Raw genomic sequence first — 11,532 nt, 5'->3', positions numbered from 1 at the left:
AGAATTACGGTCGATATATTTTATTTAGAAATCAAATCCGAGTAAAATACAAATTCTGTAAAAAAAAATTAAAAAAAATAAATAATAAAAAAATAAATGAACGAATCCTAACTTTCCCGGAATAGCTGAGTTACATCATATTTGAAATCATATTAAGAAACGGATGAGAAATTAGAATTCTATGGAGTCCGTATAGCCTAGAGAGTTTACTGGAAATTGGGAAGCAAGCGCCAGATTATTTTGTCCCTTTGTTCTGCTGCGCTAGAATATTCTAGCGCATATATTCAAGCGCTAGAAAATTGTAGCGATGGTTTCCTTATTCTGCAGAAATTCGAATTGTGCATCTGTTTTAAACTGACTTGGCCTCTACTTGGCGTAGCTATAAATAGGAGTCACGATGCTTGTTAGTCTTCACCCTTGCATTGCTATTGATTGTGTTTGCTTTTATTGTCATCATATTTTCCCCCGTGTACGATCCGTTTGATTTTGAATCTGATTTCCGAGCTGATATGTTAGCTTGGGCGCGACACAGGGACTGGTTTATTGCCTGTCCCCGTAAGATGCGCCTTAGGACTTCTAAGGGTGTAGGCCGTTGTTTGAGGTTTTATGATCATGTTCCTCTAGTGCAGAGGAAAGGGAAGCCCATGCTTTGGAGCAAGCTTTATTTCCGCAATGTTGAGGCGCTTCCCCTTCGCTGGCGTTTATGGCTATGTCCGATGTTGAAGCATGTAAACCTCTGGAGGAAACGAATTCGTTTGGAGATGGTTTGGCGACGTTTCAAGAGTCATTTTGTTTATTTGAGGGTGATGGTTGCCCGTGTTGATCAAAAATATATATATATGCATAATTTTTAAATTAAGTGTGCATAATATTTCAACTATATGTGCGCCCATTTTTTGTTTTAATGAGTACAATATTTTATTTTCAGTTTACGAAAAATATGCATCTTTAGGGAAAAAAAAGTGTACATTAAAACAAGGCTTAGTGTCACCTCTTGATGAAGGGAGCTGGCTTCACTATGATATGAAAGCAACTGATATAGAGGGAGCTCCTTTGTAGGATAGAGAAAATCTTCTCGATATTTCGATAGATCCAATTGGATATGTGAACTGAAATACAAATCTTATAGTTTGGAGTTTTAGATGGAAATGGATATGGCTAATACAATATTGTGCCATAATTTTGGTAAATCATTGACGCAATATTTTGGCTTCAAATACCCCAATTTAATTGAACAGAAATACAAATTATCTTCTTCACAATCGATCTCCGCCATTGATGCTACCTTCACAACCCTCTCACCATTTTCATCAACCATCTCTGCTCCTTCGTCGCCGCTGCCATTTTCATTCTCCTCCAACAAAGCTTCGAATCAACCCCAGTTTGTATCTCCTCTCTCCACCATCTTCATCCACTTTTTCCACCTTTAAAATGAAGCAATTCAACTTGAACTAAATTTTGAATCAAACGAAATAAAAAAAACCTAATAATCAATTAAAATTAAATTTAAATTTACCTTTAATTGCAGAAAATTTGCACCAAAAAATCTAAAATCTAGACGAACTTGAAACCAATTCGCGTGTGATTTGTAGAAAAATAGAGTGTAATTTACAGTAAAATCTAGTGAATCTTGACCAAGTTTGAAGAGAAGAGTTTTTGGGAGGAGAGAGAGAGAAGGAGAAGGTCAGTACCCCCGTATTTTAACTTGAAAGGGATTGGTTGAATAAAATTTAATCTCATCCGTTAACTCCCACTACTACAAAAAAGGGCAAAGAGACCCTTCCAAAATGGCCTAAGAGATCTCCTTTCAAGGGGTCTCTATCTCACAGGTCTCTTTGATAAGAGACCCCCTCATCGAGTGATCCAACGACTATAAAGGTGGTTCTCATGTTATAATAGGTTCTCACCTTAAGGTGGTTCTCATAGGAACCTAAATCATAATTTATATATATATATATATATATATATATATATATATATGTATATATATATATAAATTATCACATTTTAGTTTGCCGATGTCTTTATATATCACACCTTTTGGAGTTTTGCAGATTATTTGGACCGAATCCATTTTTAGGATTGCATACGTATCTACCCTAAGTACACTTAGTTTAGAATCAAACTTAGTTTAGACAATAATTTCTAGGTGCCGGATTTAAACAAAAGAATCTAAATGAGACATTTGTTGTGTAAATCGGTTAGTTGAAGCATGGAATGGATCGATTTTTGCGTGATATATACCCCTAGAGTATTTGGGTTTTTCTGTAGGAAAAGTGCAAGCGTTGTAACATTGTAGCACTCTTTATAGAAGCGCTAGAATTTTCTAGCGTTGTTGTGCGCCATAAGAAACCGGCCATCGTTGGCTGAATTGGGGCTTTGTGTGCTAACGGTTTGTGCTTAGGGTATATGTTGGATGATGCTTGGGGACAACTGAGGTCACTAAAACAAAATATACTTCATTAATTATTTCAAAAAGCTTTAACTTGAACAAAAATACATCATTATACTTCATTCATTACAACTCAGGCTAATTAAATCAGCAACACTCCAACTTTTATCTATTATAACTTGACCAAATCATTTGCATTTGATGTTAATGCAAATATTTTTTGTGCATTAGATGTGAATGCAATGTTTGTATTATATTCCCCTTCCTCGTACAATGTCTGCCATGCCTCTATCACTTCCCACATTGGAGCACTCACTTGTTCTTCCAACCTTCCCTCGACAGCTAGCTTTTTCTTGTTTATAGAGATCATAGTTGTTGATCCTTTAGCCTCCAAGATCTCATTCGTCACATATTGTAGAGTAGTCCACACATGGCTTAGTGTTGTAGGCTCGAGTTCATAGAATGTTTCATTCACAGCTTCCATCATCTTGTCAACATCTTTGGGCATCTTTTTGTGCATGAGTGATTGTATGCTTCTAAAAAATCGAGGTCTAGTATTTTTAAATCGGGGTTGTTTGGTGGTTGGTTGATTAAAATGAAAGTAAACCCTTCTTGTTAATAAACTTGTTTCCATACCGGATCCTCTTGACTTATGTGTGCTCATGCATTATCTCGTTGAATAAAAATTGTTTTGTGGCTTCCATCCTTTGGCCATTTTGCCTTGATTGCTGGTACGATTTCATTGATGAGCATGTCCCTTGTGAACTTTTGATTGACTAATTCAACTATTTTTGTCACCATTGTCCCCTTTAATCTATATTTCGAACTTCTCTTTGATGCTTCTTGGTAAGTAAACAAGAAGATTTCAATCTTCCCATGAAATATGCACTCACCTTGTTCATTAAATCTTGGCCTTGGAACAACCCCCGTGAACATGACCTTTGGAATAAATTTGTTTGAACTTGCAGATCTATACTTGCCTTTTCAACCTTTGCTAGGTAACATCTTTGTGATTTCTTGGTTAATTAAAACCACTTTTCATCCAAGTACACAAAGTCGTACATTGTAAAATATTTGCTCTTTATGTCTGGTGTATTTCCCATTAGCAAGCCTAAATCCATTGCAACCTACCCATCATGTTTTCATCATTCAAACTGAGATTTAATGCATTTGTATAAGCCTTAATGGTTCCCGTTTTAACCATTCTTTGGAATGTACTCCTTCCTATTCCGAGCATTTTTGCTAAGAGTCTTAAACATGTTATGTCTGATGTCCACCATGTTAATACTTGTGATGTTTTCAACAAAGTTCAATTCTTTTCCTACCGGAGTTGTGACACTTTGTACTTAAATTGTATTTCTATTTGGCTTCTTTATGCTTCTTTGTTGTGTTCCATAATTTGCTTAAGCATCTTCTTGACAGTCTGAATCCTTGTCTTGCAACCTTTATCGAGCCCCACTTTATTTTCCCCTCTTTTTCTGATCCTTTGTTAAGTATCCAAACGAAGATATGCATCCTTTTAACACTGTTGAGCCTGGCGCGCTTATGAAGACGTCTTTGTGTAGATGACTTCCCTGTTTCCGGATGAGCGGCTGCTTGAAAAGGCTGTAACTGCAACCCTGTTTCTGCAAAATTGGTTGTTGCATGTGTATAATGTTGCTGAAATTATGTCCCCTGTTACTCTGAATCTGGTGGTTCCATATCAAATCAAACGGGCATGTTGTTTGTTGTTTCATATTCAAGTTTCTAATGGTCCCATCATCAAAAAAACATGTCCCCGGCTCATCATCATCTACTTCATCACCACTAGAGAAATCGTGGTTCTTTCTTCTTCAAGCTGTTCTCATCCGGAAACCATGTTTGATTCAAATCCAAGTTTGAAGCCATCAAACCTAGGCAATGATGCTCTCCACCTCAAAAAATTGTTTTCTTTTCACCTTTGCTTCTTTCTTCTTCTTTTTTGAACTTTTTGTCGCTCTCTCCTTCCCTTCTTTGTTGATATTTTTCTAAAGAATTATGAAAGAAATTTTGTATTTATATTGTGGATGTAAATCAAAGAATCACAAGTTGAGAAATGTGATTTACGGAGTAATCCGTGTATTTTTAAAACTATAATCCTATTGGAAGTTGTTGAGAAATAAAGAAATCGTATTGTTTAATTTTTATTTGTATGGGTTAGTGACTTGGCATGTTAATTATTCACTTTTTATTGGTTTACACACTAAAATCCAAATACTTTAATTGATGTTTTGTTTTAATTAAAATAAAATAAAAATAAACATGTACTTTATCTTGAAAGTACAAATAATTATCTAAGCTATCATTTACCTTAATACCCGTGATTTTAATCAAACGAGCACTATATTTTGGGACAGAGAGAATATTTTTTTAAAAAAAATAAATTTGTCTTTTTCCTATCTTATATTTTTGTTGTGTTTATGTAATTGGTCTTACATAACCGTTATCCGAATAGACTTCCTCACATTATCAGAGACTCAAATTACACCGCACTACAACTAAAATTTTCAACCTATGCGACTCACCGGTCTACCTGGCAAAATGAACAACAATCCAAAAAGGAACTCAATAGGAAAACTATAAAGGCATCACGAACCTTCAACTAGAAGAGGATAACTTATTGGTTGTCAACATTATCCAAGGAAAATGAAAGACACTGTGGAAGCTCCAAACGATCATAAACCATCCGCAACCTTCTTCATCATTTCAATTACTATGGGAGAATAATCACATCTACCAAGGAGAGAACATGACAACTAACTAGATAGCTATTGAGGGAAATTTAATTCAAGATGCTATGCACTTTGATTTTTCTTGTAGTCCGTTCTTCTCACGATTATTCGTAGAGACAAATTGATTTTCCCCTCGCTTAGTAAGGCCTCCTAATTATATATTTTTTCTTATCTATCAAAAATAAGCTTTAAGTATTAAAATAATGGGACACTTATTTGTGAACTATGTACGTAAGTAGTGTCAAATCATCTTTTATAACTTCCAATTCGCATCCACTTTAGCTAGGTTTCAGTTTCATCGTCTGCGTTTCACCTATGTAGTTCCTGACGTTATGAAATGCTGCATAGCTGTGTGCATTGCCAATTGGAGGGCCATAAAATTTGGCGCGGATCACCTACAATGTATTCATTGACACAGACACAGACACAGTTACTCTGTTGAGCAGCTCAGGTGGGTAACAACTCTCCTACCGACATCACTGAGCAATGCAATTCTAGACAAATTAGCCATATTTCCAAGGACAATATATCACAAATTTATATTCTTATCTTTACCAGAAACATGATTCACAGGGATTACCATATTACTCCGTAAAATGTAACGCAAATGAAGAGAGATACAAGAGACAAAAAGTTTGTCAGCTTTGGATGGGTGAAATGCCAACCACGAGACCTTTTAATTTTTATTTTGTGCATAAGATCATGTCAATTGCAAAAAAAACGAAAGGTGGCTTCAACATTCTTGAGCCAAAAGGGACAAAGTTGGACTTTCCATCTTCTGCAGCACCATTGCCACTAACACAAAAGAAATTCCAAAAGTCCCTCCCTCTGCGGGAATAAACTTTCCAAAGGCTCCTAAACATTGGTCGGTTCTCGCAAAAACCTCTCCATCTGTTTTGCCCTAGTCTTGATGGACATATCAAACACTTTCTGCCCAAATTCCACCACTAGACCACCAAGAATGCTAGGGTCAATCTGAAACAGCCAAATTCAAAAATCAGATTGACAAGTATTGGAAAAGTTTTCTACAGGCTGCAGTAAAATAATACTCACCTGATAAAGCAAAAGCAAAAGCAAAAGCAAAAGCAAAAGCACAGCCACAGTTTGGCAGATAATTAAAAACATAAACAGACATGAGGAGATAGATGGATAAACATACCTTCTGTTCAAGCTTCACCGTTTTCCCCTGCCCAAGTATTTCCTGTAGTGTTTCTTTCAATTCTTTCTCCTCTGCGGGAGGAAGGGGCTAGAGAAAGAAAGCAAAACAAGGAATAAGAGAATATTTATAATATAAATACTAAACAAGCCCATTTGTAATGAATGTGAGAAAAAATGGATAAGAAACATACAATGACAGTTGTTACAATTGCTTTCAGCTCTCCCCTGTGTGCCATTGTCAAATCAGCGAATCTCTTTGCAACAATGTCTACGTGCCTTAACCTTCCATACTCAGCCAGAATAACTAAATGAAATGAAATCACAATAAGAACACAGACTCTTTAACAACAACAAATTTTAGTAAAAGGTATATTCGACAAAAAAAAATCATAATATTGAATAACACAGAAAACATTTAAGAGTTATCCCCATATCATGCAAAATTCAGTTACAACTATGAGAAGGACCATGAATCCCGCCATCAAAGGGCTCAGAGAATATTTACATTAGACCTTGTTTGAAGCCTGCTCCATAATTGATAAGAAAACCTCGCAGAAGTGAATTTTACCTCCAGTTCTAGTTAGTGTCAGTGAGACATCAAACAGCAGCTAGGGTGAGAAATGTGAACCATACCCTCAACAACCCAGACAAACAAAAAGTTTGGTTGGCAAAAAGTTAGCGGGTTTGTGACAAATTTTTGAACAACCACTACCCAAGTCTAACACGACCAAACAGAAATCAGCAATCTATCACTACAAGACAATATTTGTTAATATGCTTTTTCTGGGGATTTCACATTGACCATCCAGAAAACAACACTATAGGGCCTGTTACGTTTTTTGTTTCCAGTTTTTTGTCTAACACTAAAATTTAAAATATGGAAATCACAAAGGTAGTTTCCAGTATTTTGTAGTCAGTTTTCAAAATAAACATGATTATTATAGGTACGCCTATTTTTATGTTCATGATTCGATCCAATTCATGACTTTAAAATCATAAAACCAAAATAAAAAACTAACAGTGATACTGAACGGGTCCTTAATGATCAAGGTACATGGGAGTAAGGGACAAACAACTTAATATACAAGTAAAACTTAATGTAAATGGAATGTGAATTTTGATACGTAGATACTCCATTTTCCTTGACATATTAGCCTAAAATTCTATTTTAGGCTGTTGCTAAATAATAGGCTATTTTCTAAATTTAGTAAGGAAAACTTTGAGCCTTACCATATTGTGATATTACCCCTGATGAAACCATTCACTACAAATTCCAAAGACTATACTGATAAGGTAGAGATGTGATAATTCAAAGAATGAAGAAAAGTCGAGACATTCTTACTTCAAATCTTACAGGTGACCCCCAATTTGAGACAAAAGGAGAATTTAATTTCCCACCATAACCCTATTGAGTTTTGGTAATTTATAAAGTTTTATGAAGTATTTGAAAATGGTGTGCACCACTACTAAATGCTGAGACTAACAGTTGCTGGTGCTGGCAAGCTGCAATAACTACGTGACTTAGCCAACTTGATTACAAATTATAATATGTATTCACACAAAAAGCCAAAGGCAATTATATACTCCCTCTGTCCCTTAATACTCGACCTGTTTTGACTTTTTACACTATTCACATAATTCACTTTGACCCTATTTTATTTCTAGTGTATGAAAATAAATGTTACTCCGTAGTATATAATATATTGTTGGCTTCATCTTAACATATATTTTCAAAATATTAATATTTTTATAAGTTTTTATAATACTTAGTTAAAGAAATTGGTGGTCAAAGTTGTGCATTGGCAAGCGTGTCCGGTCAAAACAGATCGAGTATTAAGGGACGGAGGGAGTAAAGCATAAACACACAATACAAAGCTCAAAAGCACATGCACAAATTAACTAACAAAAAATAGACCATGCATAACTTGTAGAGTAAAAGATGGGGCACAGAAGAGAAGCTTTACATGCAAAAGACCAAAGGCAGGCTGGTCAAACCTTACAACTAAAACAATAAACTAAGTCGAAGAAACGTACCCAAAAAGTTCTTTGTAATGTCGGTGAATTTCGCATGAGCACATATGTCATTTATAGCCTTAATTCTTACATCTTTAGGTACAGAAAGATCCTTTGTGAACTGAGAAAACATTGGTGATTTCTTGGTCCCCTCAACAAGGTCAAAAAGCTCAGCCTCAACCTTGTCCAACGCATTAGCTCTAGCAGCAGCAAGATATAAAGCAGATGCATAATTTCCAGAACCTCCAAACATAGCAATTGGAACCTGACACATCATTGAAGAACACCAAAAATTAGCATATGAGAAAATATGGACTAAGCTCAGATGACGACAAACAAAGTCTTTGTTACAATACCCTCCATTTCATTTAATCTTTCTTTTAAACAGATATATTCTGCTGGATAAGACATTTACTGTATGAGCCATATCAAATTATGTCTACTTCAATACTTACTGTTAAGTCTAAAAAGATGTTCGGAATGCTGCGGCGCTATCACAGGAAAACTTGATAACCTGTTTCGGGGGAGGGAGACAGCTATCAGATTGAACAAGGACTTCTCCTAAATTTGGAATTAAAACAAGGCTGATCCATTACTTAAAGACCGTTCTGTAACAAACTTTTAACTAACCGTTACCTTTTAACAATTACTCCATGCCATCTCACTATGATTTAGTGCATATATTTTATTCCTGCTTCTCAAACCCTATCTACTTGGGGTATGGCTATCAAAAGGAAACAATGACAGGACATTAAAGAAGATGAGCTTACTAGGGATTAAGGAAAATATGGCGTTGGATAGGTCAAATTGCTTATGTCTTTTGATAAAGGGGTGAAGGACGGTTTCATAGAAAAGATAGAAAAAGACTTTAGCAAATTCAGCAGAAGAACAAGATAGAAGTATGTTTTCTTTCATCAAAAAACAGACTCCACAAATCTAATTACATGCACTAGCAAAGGGCTTGGAAAGCACAGGGAATGATTTGTTTTGACTGGTAAATGGTTACCATCCTTGCATTGTTCCTAGGATCTTTTCGGCCTCTGAATCGCATCGATAAGTAGAGCCTTTGCCTCTCTAAATAGTAAGTATACATCTATAATTAGTCAGCTAGTCAGTGCAAAGGGATGAAAACAATGTCAAAGTGTTAGGACAGGTCAGTTCGACAGATATTCCTGTCTTAAAAAGTTGTAATGGAGAAAGAAAAAATATCTTCCATTTAATTCTTTAGGCAGATTGTCCTCCTTCATTTATTTTTCTGACTAGATATTTGTATCAATCGACAATTCGACATATGCAAGTCACTGCACAACTTCTAATCTTCTATGTCCTAACTAGACAGAAGTTAGAATGCCCACACATTTATCTATATAATTTTGGGATTAGAAATAATAGAAGCTTAACACGAAATCTTACATTTGTGCCTAGCAGCTAATACAGGCTTGGACATCAGCAAAGACCCGAAATAGTATTATGTTGTATATTGAAGTACATTTCCAAGTAAAACTACTCCCAAGAACCCACGTATAAAATAAGCTCATCTGTTACACTTTTTCATGCTTAGCAATTAGGAGAAGGATTGGATAATAAGGATTAAAACTGCTTCAAATGAGGCGTATAAATGAATGGACATTAAGCTGGAGCACAGAACTAGTTAGAGCAACGAAAAATGAAGCAGGAGAAAGGATGGTAGAAATTTAAATACAGAAGAAAACTATAGGTTGAACAGCTATTTGTAGACAAGAATATAACTACTCAAAAGCCAAGAATATAACTTCCACATCGATGGACGGCAGAACTCAATTCAAGTGCCTAAAATCTGCGTGCTCTCTCTGCCTCTCACACACACATACACATACACATACACATACACAGATGGGATATAATGAACGACGATGAGATATAACAACGGTTGAATCCTTAATCTCTATAGATTATAGATCGCTAATGGCACTTAACAATGAATACAAGATAAAATGAAAATGATAAGAAAATAATATTACCCTGATATTGTCCTTCTTCGCGGGAGCTGATGTAGCGAAGTTTTTCTGTGGGAAATTAAAATGAGATTAGTACACAAAATAGTCCGATGGATTTCTGGGAAGAAATTCCAAAAAGGCAAATCAATTGAATTACTAATCATCCCCAAAAATATTGAAATTGGATATTTGATTGAAGCAGCATCAGTAATTAATCTGATAATAATAACAAGCAAATCTGAGAAATGAAGCTATGAATAAAGTACCTGGGCGTTGACGACATTAGGGTTAAGAAGAGATCTCCCAGAAGAGAGAGAATCAGATGCTACATATTTCTGAATCAGACCAACGCTCGATCTCATTCGCTGACCCATCGCCATTGTCAAGGATTTGCGGAGTTGCGGAGAGAGATGAAGAAGTGAATGGGGAAGATGAAAATCAAGGGTTTTTCTTTCTTCTGATGAGTTCAAAGTTCAAACCCGATATTCTTAGAGAAACCTGAATCGATCACCTCAACCCGTTCACCAACTCACCACTGCTTTCAACTATTGGGCCATGGGCCATGGGCCAACCCATTTTCTTATTAATCTGGGCTTCATGAAAGTGGTCAAATACCCTGGAATTCTAGAAAGCTCTCAACACATTTTTCTACGCCTCTAGTCGACTAGTCCTACACTCCTACATACAGTCTACACATTTCCAGCTTTTGCTTCACCCTCTTTTCAAGCTAACCCCTAGCCTCGCCCCCCAGCGCGTGCATTCACATTTATCGCCTTGTTGGTCCTCTTTCTCACCCTAAGAGTCTAACACCTGCATAGCGTTCACCATTATCCACATCATTCAGTTTTGTCGAGTCAACAACTCAACACTCATCTACTCCTTCTGTTTCAATAAATTGTTCACACTTATTGGACTCCAGTACAATATTCGACCGTTAATATATCTAATTCTGTATGGTAAAAAAATATAAAATTTTGTTATTTATAAAATACATTTTGAGATGAATTTAACAAGATATCTCATGATAATTTTTTATAAATATAATGGTGAGAATTAATGGTCAAATTTTTGACTTTTAAACACATTTTAGCATAACGAGCTTAATGAAACGGAGGTAGTATGTGGCTATATTTAGACATCAATTACTTTTCCTAACAAAATTATAGCCATTCTGATTGGAAACAATAATCCTTGATAATGCAAACTTCAAAATTTTAATCATTGGCTCATTGCATGTGTGTAC

General features: G+C 35.7%; 1 protein-coding gene across 1 annotated transcript; it reads right to left on the bottom strand.

Moving 5' to 3' along the window:
- Positions 1-5,654: 5,654 nt before the first annotated feature.
- LOC110793690 (ATP synthase subunit O, mitochondrial) lies at positions 5,655-10,797 on the bottom strand. Its single transcript, XM_021998593.2, has 6 exons — positions 10,556-10,797; positions 10,314-10,358; positions 8,335-8,578; positions 6,492-6,604; positions 6,302-6,388; positions 5,655-6,117 (listed from the first exon to the last, which is right to left on the bottom strand). The coding sequence occupies exons 1-6, from the start codon at positions 10,667-10,669 to the stop codon at positions 5,998-6,000; spliced, it is 723 nt and encodes a 240-aa protein (XP_021854285.1). The 5' UTR covers positions 10,670-10,797; the 3' UTR covers positions 5,655-5,997.
- Positions 10,798-11,532: the final 735 nt, after the last annotated feature.

Source organism: Spinacia oleracea, chromosome 1 (assembly GCF_020520425.1).
Source record: "Spinacia oleracea cultivar Varoflay chromosome 1, BTI_SOV_V1, whole genome shotgun sequence".
NCBI lineage: Eukaryota > Viridiplantae > Streptophyta > Magnoliopsida > Caryophyllales > Amaranthaceae > Spinacia > Spinacia oleracea.
Note: the sequence above shows the minus strand (reverse complement) of the source record. Positions and strands in the feature narration are given on the sequence as shown.

Bases quoted from the DNA above. Each gene is read 5' to 3' on its own strand.
- LOC110793690 (XM_021998593.2), bottom strand. From the start codon at position 10,669: ATGGCGATGGGTCAGCGAATGAGATCGAGCGTTGGTCTGATTCAGAAA. The intron at 8,579-10,313 runs GTAATATTATTT...ATGATGTGTCAG, and splicing joins CGAAGAAGGACAATATCAGG to GTTCCAATTGCTATGTTTGG. The intron at 6,118-6,301 runs GTATGTTTATCC...TGGCTGTTTCAG, and splicing joins CGGTGAAGCTTGAACAGAAG to ATTGACCCTAGCATTCTTGG.